General features: G+C 39.2%; 1 protein-coding gene across 1 annotated transcript; it reads left to right on the forward strand.

Moving 5' to 3' along the window:
* Positions 1-5,802: 5,802 nt before the first annotated feature.
* Positions 5,803-8,895, forward strand: RPS12 (ribosomal protein S12). Its single transcript, XM_008586969.1, has 6 exons — positions 5,803-5,899; positions 6,023-6,073; positions 6,246-6,362; positions 7,717-7,819; positions 8,287-8,388; positions 8,803-8,895. Exons 2-6 carry the CDS (start codon positions 6,060-6,062, stop codon positions 8,863-8,865), a joined length of 399 nt encoding a protein of 132 aa, XP_008585191.1. The 5' UTR covers positions 5,803-5,899; positions 6,023-6,059; the 3' UTR covers positions 8,866-8,895.
* The last annotated feature ends 7,188 nt before the right edge of the window (positions 8,896-16,083 follow it).

A 16,083-nucleotide genomic window follows, 5' to 3' on the forward strand; every position in this document is an offset into this window, starting at 1 on the left:
CCGCCGCGCTCCCAAGCAGCGCACTGTAGCAGTGCGCCACCGGGCCGGCCCTCAAATTTCTATTTGATCCTCTTTTATAGTTCCTATTTTTCCCATGTGTTCATTGATTATGATAATTTTTTTACATTCTAGACTATATTTTTAATAGCTGCTTTAAAACTCTTGTCTGCTAATTCTAACATTTGATCATTTTGGGATTGGTTTCCATAGATTACCTTTTCTCTTCAGTATGAGTAATGTTTTTCAATATCTTAGTATATTTAATAATTTTTGGATCACCTCAAGAACATTGTTCGTAATTCATTGTAGAGATTCTGGATTCTGTTATATTCTTCCAAGGAAAATATTGATTTTAAAAAAATGTTAGCAGAGAGTTAACCTACATTGACTCAAACTTTATAATCTGTTTCCTCGGTGATGGGAAAAGAAACAGCTGAAATCTTCATGAATTTTGTTTAGCCTTAGCTGTACTGCTTGGAGTTACCCCATGCATGTGTAGTTCAGGGTATAGCCAGAGATTTAGTTAGAGCTTATACACAGAATTTTGGTCTTCCCCCCTCTTGCTTTCTCCTTTTTGAGATTTCCCTCCTCCCTTCAATTTCCAGCACTCCAAACTCTGTCCTCTGGTTTTCAAGGCAATAAAACTGAGGTATTCTGACTGCTAGTTGTTCTATATGGCATTGACTGGGTGCTGCCTTCACGCTAAAACCCATAAAAATGAGAAATCAGCCAACACCATTTCTTCTAACCAGTGTTGGTCCCCACTCCTATCCTCCAGTTCTGTCTGCTTTCGGTCACTCTCCAGTGTCTTTAGGTAGTTGTTTTTAACATTTTCAGAATTATATTTATCTGCAGGATAAGTTTTGCAGAACCTCCTAGTAATTAATATTTGTTGTATTTTATTAAACTAATAATCTGTGATGGATTGAGTGAAAAATCCTCACATAATTAGATAGTCAGTTTGAGAAGCACTGTCTTAAGAGACTTTTAATGAATTCCTGTAACCAAAATCCCTGGAACCATCCATTTTCCAGACCTGACTAGTCAGGAAACCCTTCTATTCTCTGAGCCATCCACTATCTTTCTAATAAATTCATTTTTTGTTGTTTATGCTGGCGACAGCTCATTCTGTTGTATGCAAAGAATTGTAATTGATACAGTGTTATCCATACATTTTGTACAATGAACATGCTTGTTCTAATATTTAAAAAGCAACAACTGTCATTTACAAATAAAGAGATCACACGGGAAGCTGTGAAGTGGAGATAGGAGAAAAGCTGGCATCAGCTCAGCTTAGTGTCATGTGGCTGAAGTCAAGTGACATCACAAAACCAATCTGGTAGACACTGTACTATATGTTTGACATTTACCAACAGTTAACACTGTTTCAAAATAATGACATAGAATGTCCAAACCAAAAGAGTCCTTGAGGGCATTTCATTCAATTCCCTGCTTCGCTTTGCAGATGAAGTACTTGAGGCCCAAAATTTGGCAGTGTTTTTACCAAGGTTATAGAGTCAGAAAATGGTAGAGAGGAGAATCTATATCAAAGAATACTTGAAACACCAGTCTGCCCTTTACATTCATTTTTTGGGTTTAGAATCAGTTATATAAATAGAACTTTTTTTTTTTTTTTTTGTAATGGAGTTCCAGGGGCTGGCCAGACACTCAACTGATTAGAGTGCAGTGTTATAACACCAAGGTCAAGGTTTGGATCCCTGTACCAGCCAGCTGCCAGAAAAGAAAAAAAATTTTTTTTCTAAGGACAGGAACAGTGCTGGCTTCATTCCAATGATTCTCTGATAAGCAGTGTAGTCACCTAACACATTTTAGAGCATCAGAACCCATTTTCAAAAGAAATGTACACAGAGGCCGGCCCGTGGCTCACTCGGGAGAGTGTGGTGCTGATAACACCAAGACCACGGGTTCGGATCCCATATAGGGATGGCCGGTTAGCTCGCTGGGTGAGCGTGGTGCTGACAACACCGAGTCAAGGGTTAAGATCCCCTTACCGGTCATCTTTAAAAAAAAAAAAAAAGAAAAAGAAAAATGAAATGTACACAGATAATGGCAGAACTACCCTATAGGAAGCAGCACTGAGGGGTGGAGTCCCACACACTCAGACCCTCCTTGTATCCCAAGGGAATAAAGTTAACGTTAATTTAGGGCTTGCTGTATTGGACACTACTCTTTATTCCATTTATAAACTACCATGTTGCTGGTTTATAATTAGTTTATTTATAAACTTCAAGTATTATCTCTATCTTCAACAGTAAATTTTGTTCCTACAAACTCTGAGGCAGACCTGTAGTGAGCAGCTACAGCACCCAAACAGTTCTGGGCAGCATCTTGTAGCAATAAAAACAAGTGATGGGAAACATTCTTAGGAAGACTTATGAAAACTTAGATGAAAATTATACACAACCCTCAAAATATATAAGCTATTGGCATAGGATTCAGACTTGGCTATACATACAATAACCTAGCCCCATTCTCCCTCACAACCTTTTTTTTTTTTTTTTTTTTTTTTTTTTTTATGAACTGGGTTTTGCAATTAAAGGCCTTACATGTTAACTTTACAAGCTACTACCAACAGCCTGTATTAATCTATTCCACTCCTATTCATCCATATATTTACTTTCTTTTTTATTGTTTTCCCTCTTACTAATTTCTCTTACTCCTTTGATTCCTCCTTTAATATAGTGGCATTCTTTAGTTACGATTAATTTTTCTTCAGTATGTTTAAAACTACATGCTCTAATAAATGAGGGTTAGACCTATATATTCCTGAGCTGCAGCAGGATGATATTTTTTAGTTTTTTCTATTTCTTAGCACTCATTTCCATCCATTGTAAATACATTTAATTTCTACTCCCTAAAGTGGGAAGATTTTAAAATTTTTCTAATTAAAAGTGGTTTTCCTTAGTGCCCAAAGCTTCCAACCAACTTATGACACATTAATTTATGACAGTAGTTCTCAATATGGCTTTTCTTCAAGTATGACATCTACCCTGATTCTTTTTTTTTTTTTTTTTTTTTTAAAAAAATGACTTCAGTGGATCTTGGCCCCCCAACGCAGTTTTTTTTTTTAAAAAGATGACCGGAAAGGGGATCTCAACCCTTGGCTTGGTGTTGTCAGCACCACGCTCAGCCAGTGAGCTAACCGGCCATTTTTTTTTAAAAAGATGACCGGAAAGGGGATCTCAACCCTTGGCTTGGTGTTGTCAGCACCACGCTCAGCCAGTGAGCTAACCGGCCATTTTTTTTTAAAAAGATGACCGGAAAGGGGATCTCAACCCTTGGCTTGGTGTTGTCAGCACCACGCTCAGCCAGTGAGCTAACCGGCCATTTTTTTTTAAAAAGATGACCGGAAAGGGGATCTCAACCCTTGGCTTGGTGTTGTCAGCACCACGCTCAGCCAGTGAGCTAACCGGCCATTTTTTTTTAAAAAGATGACCGGAAAGGGGATCTCAACCCTTGGCTTGGTGTTGTCAGCACCACGCTCAGCCAGTGAGCTAACCGGCCATTTTTTTTTAAAAAGATGACCGGAAAGGGGATCTCAACCCTTGGCTTGGTGTTGTCAGCACCACGCTCAGCCAGTGAGCTAACCGGCCATTTTTTTTTAAAAAGATGACCGGAAAGGGGATCTCAACCCTTGGCTTGGTGTTGTCAGCACCACGCTCAGCCAGTGAGCTAACCGGCCATCTCAGCCAGTGAGCTAACCGGCCATCCCTATATAGGATCCGAACCCATGGCCTTGGTGTTATCAGCACCGCACTCTGCCGAGTGAGCCACGGGCCGGCCCTACCCTGATTCTTCTTTAATCTATTTCATTCAATGAATTAATTCAGTCCACATTTGTTTAGTGCCTCCAATAAGTAAGTCACTATACCAAGTGCTGGATGGTTTAAGAAAGGAGAAAGGTAATATTTAAGAAACTTTTCATATATTTTTATAAGAAGTTCTTTATAAGGTAAACAACTACTTCACAGGCACAATGGCAAACACTTTAAACAACAAAAAAAGGCATTTATTGAGATGAAATATTAAGGTAGAGGTCCGTGATATTTGAGTTAACAGAACAGATTATGAGCTGCTAGAAGGTAGAAACCAAGTCTGAGTTGGTTGATACTATGCGGGGAACAAAAGCCTACTCTAAAAGGCACTAAATCATTCTCCCCCCACCGTTAAATATGTTGTTTAGCAATGATTATTTTCCCCATTTACATTTCCTAAATCTTTAACAAATTCCCCTTGCGGGAAGAGGAAAAAATCTACTATGCTTAGCATATTAATTTTTATTAACTTTAGATGAGAGATGTCCTGAAACACTATTTACCACATTCTCTTCCGAAAATACAAGTGTGTTAAAGTAATTTCCAAAAAAAGCCAGGGAGGCATCCACTCCTTTGCCCAATTTACTCCTCCATTCAGAATAACCCCTCTTCTTCCATGCTCACCTGTTTGGAACACCTTACTTTGTCCGTTTCAAACGCTGCTACAAGCTTAAAGTCCTCTTACATTTCCACATCATCCACACTCTGTAACCCCATGTCACTTTGCACCTCCCCGTGGCCCTGAGCGGCAAGAGCAAATCTTCTCATCCTTATAAACCTTAAAGCTACTTTTTTTTTTTTTAAATTTATTAAAAGCTTAATTAACATTTGTATGAGTTACGGATGGAGAGGAGCGGGATCACTTTGAAAATGAAACCGAAAGCATTTGAAAAGCCAAAAATGAAGTCTTATCAATTTATGAAAATCCTAGTATGTCTCTACTTTAGTTAAACATTTTTTTCTTCACAGCACTCCTGAGTCTGACATTATCTGTTCACTGTATCCACAGTGCTGGCACATACCAAACGCTTAATACTTGCTGATTGGCTTGGTGACTTGACAGGAGAGGAAGTTAAAAGAAAGGGCTGATTGTAGTCAGCTTCGTTTCCTGCATTTGCTTTGGAAGTGTAAGTAAGGGAATGGCCAATTATTTCAAAATTAAACATGTTTCTTCCAGAAAACAATGGAGTTTTGGGGTTCTGGAATTCCATCCCTAACTCTGCCAAGTCCTGGACAGAACAACGCTGGATTTCTCAGACTACGTGTTTCACTTCTACAGTCCCAGGCTCTATCCCTGTGTCAAGCACATTGTGTTTAAAATGCACTTAATGAATCCAGATTTGCGCAGGACTACGAATTCAGGGCACATTCTAGCGTTAGAAACAAAACAAAACTTCGTTTAGGACAGACTCTCCGACTACATTTAGAAGCCGGGACCCTGGCCGAGGGGCCACTTCACTGACACACTGCCAGGAAAGTGGGACTTGAGAAGTGCTCACGACTAGTGAAAACGTGTAGGCGCTCTTTTCATGACAACAACAATGAAGATCACCCACAGAATGACACATTCACGGACACTCGGAGTGACGTAGCTTAGAGACAAAGTATGCCCCCCAGGAAGGCTCAGTCTAGTGGAGTCGACAGGAAATGACAACGTGGTGTCGAAAGGGTTAAAATCGGTGTTCCGAAAGAACCAGGACTCCCGGGGCGATACAGGACTACGAAGGCGTTTGGCTTTTCTCGCACTCCGTAGACTGAGCTCTCTGGGCTTTCGCAGGCCACGCCCCCGGCCGAGATGGAGGACGCAAGGTTGCCCGCGTGTGCCTGTTTCGCGCGCCAATGACCGGCTTGGCAGAGATCGAAGATTCGCAGTACCCTTACCTCCGATCCACTTCAACCCGGAAACAGAAATTCTCGAGACCCGGCACCGCGAGAGCTACCGCTTTCGTGGAGGGGATTGCACATGCGCACAGGGGGCCCGCAAAACCCTTAAATACCGTCCTGCGACCAAGTGCGGCCTCTTTCCCTGCCGCCGCGGAGTTGCGCGGAGGCGGAATCGCGGGGTGAGTTGAGGCGGCCGACCAGCGGGTGCTGTGGTTGGTGGCTTGGTGTGTTCTGACTGCATTAGCATTGAGTATCTGGGTCTAAACTTAATACTTTAATCAGTCAGTATTTTTGCCTTTTAGTGCGTTCAAGATTCGGCTTCACCCGTAACCCACCGCCATGGCCGAGGAAGGGTGAGTCCAGGAGCCGGGGCGCGGGTGAGGCGTGGGCCGGGAGCCGTCGGCGCGGGGCTGCGTCAGCCGTGGCGCCGTAAGCGCGCCTGTCCTGCATAATGTATGCGGCTGCCGAGTCCAAGGCGTTAAATGGTTCCGGGATTTTAACCGATCGACCTGATCTGTGTTTCAGCATTGCTGCTGGAGGTGTAATGGACGTTAATACTGCCTTACAAGAGGTGCTGAAGACCGCCCTCATCCACGACGGCCTAGCACGTGGAATTCGCGAAGCTGCCAAAGCCTTAGACAAGTACGTGTATCAGTCTCAATACTGTGGGTTGTTGCAACCGGAACAAAACTACCGCCAAGGGAAGAAAGCGTGAAGTTCATGGTGTTAGCACAAAAGTTCTGAATGGCATCCGTTCTACAGGAAACATAGGAAAAGGTATTAGAACTCAGATCTAAATAGCCCACTTAAAATAAGTGGGTTGCTGTTTGTAACGGGGATGAGAACTTGATCCTTAAGTAAAACTACAGGGTTTGGATGATGACTTACAGTGTCGGATACCCCTTCACTCCTTTTATGAGTGATACATAATAGTCTGACAAACCTGTAGTTTGTGGTAGTTTCGCATAAGAGATGGAGAGCCTCATTTCATTTATCTGTTTGCAAGACAGACGTTAGGCTAAATTAATGGAATTTCAAGTTGATGTTTGTTACAGAAGCGTTTAGACTTACATGAATTTAGTAAATATAGTAGTTGTCAGAATTTATTTGAACTTGGAATACTTGTGACTACTCGTTTGTTTTAGTTTAGGTGTGATGTTTGGGCTGATTATATTGGTAAAAGAACTGCATACTTTAACTTACTAATTTGATCTGAATTTAAATATATATATATTTATATATATATATATATATTTTTTTCTTTTAAGATGACCGGTAAGGGGATCTTAACCCTTGACTTGGTGTTAGCACCACGCTCAGCCAGTGAGCGAACCGGCCATCCCTATATGGGATCCGAACCCGTGGCCTTGGTGTTATCAGCACCGCACTCTACCGAGTGAGCCACGGGCCGGCCCTGATTTAAATATATTTTTAAGGGTTTTCAAGCTAGATAAAATAAAATCAGTTTAATTCATTTTGTTGTAAACTGGCCGGTTGAATCCAGTGGAAAACAGCACTGCTTTTAGATGTAGTCCAGTAGATATTTGTGTGAATCTTCTGCAATATTTATACCTTGGCAGTGCTGCACAGTATTCCTTGTCTAAGCTGGTAACAGTGTCTGAAATTATTTGATAGTTAATTTTTCACATAACAGAGGTCTTTGTACGTGTAAGAGACTGGCTTACAAGAAAGCTTACCATGGTTTTGAGTACAAACTTTTAAGTTACTTTCCTTATGCAAATCTGGTGTTAGGAAAGATTTACTGAAGATAAATGTTTCTGTAAGTGAATTAAATGTATGTGCTTTGTAATAGGTTTATCAGGCTGAAGCAGTTTTGTTCACATTTATGATGTGTTTTCCAGTGAATGTACTGCTGATGTTTTGCCAGTGTAGCCAGTGCAAAGATAACACTTGTAAAGTGCAAGAGAGGTAGATTTACACCTGAATTTTACTTTCATTGTAAAAGGTAGTAATATAGTTGCATTTTGCATTTCAGGCGCCAAGCCCATCTTTGTGTGCTTGCATCCAATTGTGATGAACCTATGTACGTCAAGTTGGTGGAGGCCCTTTGTGCTGAACACCAGATCAACCTAATTAAGGTAAGTTACCCATCTAACTTAATTTGTGTGAGTGGTTAAGAGATGATCTAACTTAGTTAGAAACTGGGCTGGTTTCTGGTCATATGTTGGAATTAATGCTACTCATGGTGAGAATTTTCATACCAGGGCAAATTTTGCAAAGTCTCAAGCTTAATTGCTTTCTGCATGTGTAAACATTACAGGGAGTCTGACATTTTTGGCTTTATTAAAGCTAATTATAAAAGCATTTTATACCCACAGAACTAAATGCTAATTTTGATATTGATAAAGAATGAAAATAAGGTGTAGGGTGCCTGGAGGTAGGTGATCTTGGTGCTGTACATGATGACAACTGGCTCCCTCTACTGAACTGCTGTGAGGAAACTGCCATGTCACCCTTCTGACTGCAGCTACCTTTGGGTTTAATTTATTGTCAGTAGCATTAATGCCTATTAATGTAATTTTTTTTTTTCTTATTCCCCCAACAGGTTGATGACAACAAGAAACTAGGGGAATGGGTAGGCCTCTGTAAAATTGACAGAGAGGGAAAACCCCGTAAAGTGGTTGGTTGCAGTTGTGTAGTGGTTAAGGTAAGTCAGTATTTATCTTTGGGATGAAGGTTGTGCTAGGTAACCATGTATAATCCTGTATCAAAATAAGTTTGAGGACCTTTTTAAGGAAAAAGTGTGATTCTCAACAGGTTTAAAAATATTTTCTCCATTTCAGAAAAGAAAAATAAGCATACTTTAGAAGCCAGCCATTGAATCTGCTTATCTGAAAGTGTTTCTGCAGAAATTTAGAAAAAGCTGGCAATAGTAAAGCCATGTTACGAGCCTTAAGGATATTGAAGTCATTAAGGTCCCTGAAAATGGCTACAACAATTTTTAATGATGAGAAGAATTTTCATAAGACCTAGCTAATTATTAAATCTTATTAACTAGTGTTACATATGAACTTAGAGATTTCTAAACGTTAATAAAAAACTGCATGTAATTTTTTTTAAGGACTATGGCAAAGAATCTCAGGCCAAGGATGTCATCGAAGAGTACTTCAAGTGCAAGAAGTGAACAAATAAAAAGTTTGGCTTATGTTCCTCATCTCTGGCTTTTTATTTGGGGCAGTAAAATAAGGTCCCTGTCCTGTTTGGCCTTTCCTGGTTTCTAGATGAAAGCCTGTTCTCACAACCAATGGTTATGGTATTGGGGCAATTAAAACATTGAATAGCCTAAGCAAAGATAGGCCTGTCTTCAGGTATTGGTGACAGCTAGGGTTATGTAGGTGTGGGCATTTATCATTGACTAGACCAGCCTAGAACTCAGAGAAATAGGTTGAGGTTAGGTGAGTGTGGGTGTCCTTTGGCAGGTCAGTAAGGGGTAAAAGCTGGGCAAGTCAGTACAAAGGTGGGCAGGGTGGAATTTAGGCTGTGGAGCACTGAAAGTGCATGATGTCCAGGAATTCTTACGGGCATACCTACAGGAGAGGTTGTAGTCATGGTTTTCATTGATCTAAGTGTTTTGCACAGAATCAGGAGATGATTCAGTATACTCCAGTTTTGAGGAACCTCGGAGAAAAAAGGTGACCCTTGTACTTCAACCTCAGATCAAGCTTCTGAACAGTTGAGCATGTGTGCAGAGACCATGTACATGAACCAAATCTGGTTTTGAATGCTTCACTTGTACCATTGTTTTTCTTTGCATTTTGGATTTGTAGGTTTAAGCCCTTTTCAGAACCTGGAGTAGAGTAGTAATTTCTCTACTGGTTAACTTGAAACATGGCAGTATGTATGTATGTATGTATGTATGTACGTACGTACGTGCGTAGTTTCCAGCTAAAAGCTGGTTGACTTTGGTAAGCATGGTATTCACAGGTGTATTTACTGGCCTCAAATGAAAAACTGGCAACTCTAGAGCTAAACCCTTCAGATAGTGTGGCCTGGGATTATCTGCTAACATTTAATCTGTAAACCTTAGGTGTTATTTGGCTTTTATGAGGAAAATGATTTCTATTTGCTTTGAATTGGTAGTTTCCTTGTACTAACTATTCAAGCAGACATTTTGAGTGCTTACTCTATACCAGTTTGTGAGCTGGTAAGGATGTAGGAGGGAAAGCATGAAGTATCTACATTCTTACATAGTGTGTCTTTTATGCGAAATCCTACCATAATTCAGTCTAGGGAAATTTCTAGTCATTTCCAATAGCACTGTTCAATTATAAAATATGCTATTTTGAATAGCAGTCTTAAAGTGCTTTTCTATTTTTTCACTTACTGGCCCTTTTAAGATTAGTGCTAGGAAAACTTTGAAGCCAGTATGTCTGTTCCTTGAATCTTACCCCTTTCATCTACTCTGAATTATGTTAGCTTTTCTATTTTGATTTCTATTTTGATTTCATGTCCATTCACCTCAACTGCAAAAACGTCATCTACTTTTTTTCAGTCTTTTTCCTGGCTTTTGTCCTCACTAGTTTGCTGAAACTTAGTGTGGTCATCAACAGCTTCCCAAAGGTCAAATCTAGTGGTTCATTCACAGCCCCTTCATTTTTTTGACCTCCAGGTTCTGTGTCCCTACTTTGGCCTTTGCTCTTGGTGTCTTCTGTTTCTTTGCCCACCCTTTGAATTGTAATAAAGACTGGGATCCATTTACTTCTCTGCATCCTTCGAGGGACGTTAACCCACTCTCACAGCTTCCCATCATTCCCAAGTCTTATTTCCTCTTGACATGGATCATCACTAGGTTGTAATTATGGTGTGCACCAGACAGCTTCTAGTGAACACCCACTTGTACCTCCAATTTTCTAGGTCTCAGAGTGAGTGTTATCACCTTAAAACGTTTGGTTAGAGAAAAAGAGCTGTTGGTATATACCGTAGTATACCAATTGTTTGCATTCGTTGTCACTTGTTACTACATACCAATTTCCCAAGCTGGAGGATGTCTTCTACTATACCTCTGGTTTGTCTTAGAGCCATCGTAGAGCTCATCCAGATGATTTTCATGTCTTGAGTCAGGTCGCTATAGTTATTCATCCAAATTGCTCTCAGGGTTGTGTGAAAAAGCGATCATTTCTGTCTCTTCATGACTTTATTCAGTCTGTTCTCTGTCTTCTCAGTCTTTTCTCCATCTGGATGTCTCCTACTCCTTCAAAACTCAGCTCAAATGTAACTTCAGCCTTAGAGTGTGACTTACCTGTTTATCTTACATGGGATTCACAAGGGAGCCCATCGAAACTAAAAGTGCTGGGGCGGAAGCCCATGTCTTCATTTTTTATTGGGGAAAGTAGTTTTTATGAAACAAACTAGTTGCTGTGTGTCACGTGCTGAGAGTCTTGTTGAAGGACATCTCTCATACCCAAAATGAGATGTATTTCCTTTTTGAGGGTAGGGAGTTGGGTAGGGTATTATATATGTATTTCTGATAAATCACTGTAAATGCTCTAAAAAATGAATCAGGACATCCACAGAGAAATTGTAAACAGGCTGTATTAAGCTGCTGTCTTAAAAACAAGGCTTTGTCACTTTCTAACTGGATTATTGAGGCAATGGAAGCATATAGGGAGAAGTGTTATAAACCTAAGAAAAGCATCTATTAGTTTTACTGGGAACTAATGGAGCTTGATCTCTGTTGCTTTCAAGATTCTAAAAAAAAAAAAAAATTGTTTAAAATGGAGCTTGAATTTCTTTTCCTGTTTAAATGAGTGTACTTTTAAACAGAGTTGGGCTCAAGTATGTTAAGGGCTCCTGAAACCCATAGAGAAGGAAGGGGAGAATATCTAGTCAAGGAGGGGAAATAATGGTCACAGCTTTCACGCTCCAGGCTGAGAATGGGACAGGTTGAGAGGAATAGGGCATTGTCCTCCCAGCCAGGCACTTTCAGAAAGCTCAATCCACATGCCAGAAGAACAGAACTTCAGTAAGTTTCAGCAAGGATGATTGGGGCAACATGGCTGGGCTAAGGAGGTGCTGAGGAGAGAGGCCACCAGGTTCTCTCCTATCTTCTGGAGAACCTGCGGGGTGAAGTCTGTCACTGCTGGTGGCCAGGTATCTGGGGGTGGAGAGGTCCTCAAGGTCGAAGTTGAACGTCAATCTTACAAAGGGTGATCAGGTATTTAGGGTTTGGGGTACATGAGTATTGACATATCAGAGTGTTCAGAAGGACTGAGACAGGCTCCCAGGCAAAAATCATGAGGCTTTTTTGAAAAACATGGTTTACACTTCAAATATAGTATTATCATACCTAAATTCAAATTGCTTTATCACAAGTGAGATATTTCAACTAGCCAAAGCCTACAGAGCCTAATCTTAGTCCATTGATTAAAGTTGCATTGCGTCTGTCTTTCGCTTGAAAAGGCTTAGAAACCAAGGAGGAGGGTGAATCTTCTTAAGGATTCTTTATCTACATTGATGGGGCAATTTTTTAAGTTCTCCCCTACTTTTCATGAAACATACTGTAAAAGTATTTCTCTAGTTTGTTTTACTTCATGTTACATGACCATCGGCATTGCCACATTCCTAATTTGGTTTAGACAGTGCTTTGGCTTTTGCAAGGAAATGTGCCAGAGAAGAGACAAGTGTTTTTATTGTGTTGTTCAGTCTTTTCCAAGTTTCTTTTTTTTTTTTTTAAATATGAACTAACCGAACTGAGTTTTAAAACAAACGTAAAGGTCGAGACCCTGCCAACCCATGAGATTCTGTTAATATTTCACTTTATGACAAAGGGAGAGAAAAATTATAATGCATCAATTCAGAATGTCTAGTTGAGAACACATTTATCAGACTAAATACAAATTAAAATAGGTTTTAGTATATCCATCACAGAGCTATTAGTAATACTTTTGTTGGTTGAAGGAGAATGACTAAGTAAAATGTACATTTACTTAATTTTGAGTACCATTTATGTAATAATTTTTAAAAAATGTATTGTGAATCAGAATTTATGTACTTGTTTGGTAAAATTGCACTTGTATAAAAACTGCTTAAAAAGACTGCATTCATACTTAGCCAGCAGAGGGGCAGTAAGAAGCAGGTGCCCTGTGAGGGACCTATCAGTGAAAAACAGGAAGAGGAGATAAGAGGTAAGCACTGACTACAGCAGGTTACCCCTAGGAAGAAAAGATCTTCCAGTCTGAAGATTTCTGGGATTCTAGTCATCGGATGAGAGACTACAGGATATTGTTGAGCTTTAGTTTACTATTCTGGTTACATTTGCTTTTTGCAAGTGGTATCATTTGGATTGAGTTTAATAAAAGCTTCCGATAATTATAATATAAATAATACCTTGAAATAGACCTAATTAGCCTTGCTTTTAGACCATTTAAATTTTAAACATTTAAATGTTAAAGAACATTGGGATTTTCTAACATGCATACATTATTTACTTCTAATTAGTTGTGATTTTTAAGTAGTTTAATGAAATTTTATAAGTGATTATCTTATCAACAATAGCAATACCAATTAGAATTAACAAACCACAGTGGACATTGGTTGTTTTTTGTCTTTTTTCAAAGATTACTTATTTTGCTTAATTGTAGTGTATATGTGTGAAGTAAAAATCAGAAATTATAAAAATTTAAACAGTTGATTTTTAGTGGGTTCCTACAGTAAACCATAGTGATGAAAACCAATTTTGCTTTCCCCTCACTTAGTATATGTTCCTAATTTTCCCCCCTTTCCTTTTTTTGTCCTAATTCAGGAATAAGGGGATCTCATTATGAGATTGCTTTGGTCAATTTTCTTATTTAATCTTTTGAAAGTTATTCTTTTAAAAGACAATATTCATACTTCAAAGTAACAAATATTAATAGGCTAAATAGTATGTAGTTTTTACATGTTCATTTTTTCTCACTTTAGCATTCTTTAAGATAATCTCAATGAGGTTTTGCCTTTTTTAAAAAAAAGCAGAAGAGGTTATATTTTAGATATTGCCCTGTAACTTAATATTTTTCATTTAACAATGTGTCATGGGCATTTTTCTGTATCCGCATGTACTTCTTAGACACATTTGAGATAGCTTAAACCTTTCTTTGTCTCCAAGAAGCAAGAGTATTGGGAACTTATCCCAGAGCTTGAAGTCAAATGAACTTAGCCTTTGTTGCAGAATCCACATTCCATAACTGGTGAGGTCAGTTGCAGGGTGGCGTTTTGTCATGTGCTTTGGGAAGTTGTCAGCTGAGTCACTACAGTTATTTTATATACAACTAAGAAGTTGAATCTCTACAACATATTCCTAGAGGAAAAGATTTTGATCTGTGTTAGTGGACTGTATGTTTTTGTAAGGCTTTTTTCTTCTAATATATTGAGAATATGCCTGGAGGTACCAGAACAAAAGGTTCCAGAAAAGGCCTATTCTGGAAAATGGCCATACTTTAGAGAGTATTAAGGCAAGGATGTACTTTGGAGATTATAATCTCCACATGGAAGCATTGACAGTGTTTTGTGTTGTGTTCCCAATGATGTGAACAGTGCTTGGTGTGGTGGGTACTCAAATATTTTTTGTTGGATGAATAGGTTTGACGTGTGTATTTATTTGTTTGTCTATGGGCTTTCTTCACAGGCTTAGGCTGCCCACCTTTTCTGACCCTTTAATTTCTCATGTTCCTTTCTTTCTGGTAAAGAAAGTGATCCTCAAGTTGGGCCTCTTTCAGACTCGTGTGGTGCCAAGGTGTCTCAACTTCCCTTCCTTCCAACTCTGCTCTAGGGAACAGGGCTGAGAAATGTATCCTAGCACTATATGGGTGCACAGCTCTCAGTATGAAGAAAGAATTTTAAAGTCATTCTGAGATCTGGGAACAGTAAAAAGCATGTGAGTTCAGGGAAACTATTTTTACACTGCAGTAATTCCTTTTTGAAGCCTATTTGTTGAGACATATGCCAACAGCACAATTTTGTACAAGCGATGTGAGTTAAACCTTACACAAAAGTAGTATTTGTCTTTCATTTTCCTTTTCTCAACTGTACCCCACTAATATTTACAAATGGATATAAAAATCTTGCTTGTACCCAGTTGGCTTGTTAGAGAAATAATACTGAGTAAAAGGCCTGTGATATTTCACAGTGCTTCCACCAGGTTAAAAGGAGCAAAACTCACATAATAAATAAATAAATATGATACCCATAAGGGGAAAATAAAATATTAACATACAACATACTACAAAGTGATGCAGTTATGCTGTTATTTCAGGAGGGACTACACATAAGTTTTGGAAAGAGAACCTTTCCTACCCCTCCTTTCAAGCTGTACTTTGAAATAAAGTTATCCAGTTCAAGATATTTGAAATTTCTGTCATGTACAGTCTAGAAAATTTTACTCTAAAACAATAAAAGTGATAACATGAAAGATGCTAACATGCAAAAGCAGAATTCAGAGCCCTATGTGAAGAGGAAATGATAATCTTTTTTTTTTCAAAGATAACTAGTAAGGAAATCTTAACCCTTGACTTGGTGTCAGCACCACGCTCTCCCAAGTGAGCTAACTGGCCATCCCTGTATAGGAATCTGAACCCGTGGCCTTAGTGTTATCAGCACTGCACTCTCCCAAGTGAGCCACGGGCCGGCCCTTAAATCTTTAAGATTTTTAAATAACGTACTCAAGGCATAAAAAGCGTACCTGTTATATTCTTTGTTGTTGCCTTGCGTTAGCTGAACTGAGTCTCATTCAAAGCATTTTGGGCTGCACTGCTGCTGTCTGGGAGTGCTGGGTAATAGAATGCAGGACAGATACAGGTTTAACTTAACATTCAGTTACAGTTTGAAACAATTGTGTTGGGTTGCAGTAAAAATAAAACAGGTAAGAAATGAGCTGGTCTTCAAAGAAACTTCTATATTGCAATAAAACTGCTAAGGGGTTTCTCCTGTGGTAGCAATTGGCAAGAACATGACCTTTGATGAACCATAAACCTGCCTGACCAATGAATCCAGTACTTCCCCTGGCATAATGACGGATTTAAAGTAAGTGTCCAAAGTTTATTTGCAGCAAACGAAGGTAACATATTAAAAGCAAGAAGTCAGTATTCCTGGGGAAGGGGGAGAGGAAGAGAAATGGAGAGGGTGCAGAGAAATGGAGGAGACAGAGGGCGAAAAGAAGGGGAAAGAGGGAGGGAGGGAAATGTTCAGGTCATTATAAATTAGTACAAAGGATTTCTTTTTATTTTTTTTATTTTACACTATTTAAAAAAGAAAAATGCCAGTGTTCACCTTTGATTTTGGAAGGTCGGCAATCACTTGATTTTATAAGTCAGTAGTGGAAAACAAGTATAAATAAATTGAATATAATCTGACTGATTCTACTTTTATT

The sequence above is a fragment of the Galeopterus variegatus genome, unplaced genomic scaffold (genome assembly GCF_000696425.1).
Source record: "Galeopterus variegatus unplaced genomic scaffold, G_variegatus-3.0.2 Scaffold114, whole genome shotgun sequence".
Taxonomy (NCBI): domain Eukaryota; kingdom Metazoa; phylum Chordata; class Mammalia; order Dermoptera; family Cynocephalidae; genus Galeopterus; species Galeopterus variegatus.

What these genes read in the sequence shown, in the direction of transcription:
- RPS12 (XM_008586969.1), top strand. An exon ending in GCTGCCAAAGCCTTAGACAA is followed by an intron (nt 6,363 to 7,716) that starts GTACGTGTATCA and finishes TTTGCATTTCAG; the next exon opens with GCGCCAAGCCCATCTTTGTG. An exon ending in GCAGTTGTGTAGTGGTTAAG is followed by an intron (nt 8,389 to 8,802) that starts GTAAGTCAGTAT and finishes ATTTTTTTTAAG; the next exon opens with GACTATGGCAAAGAATCTCA.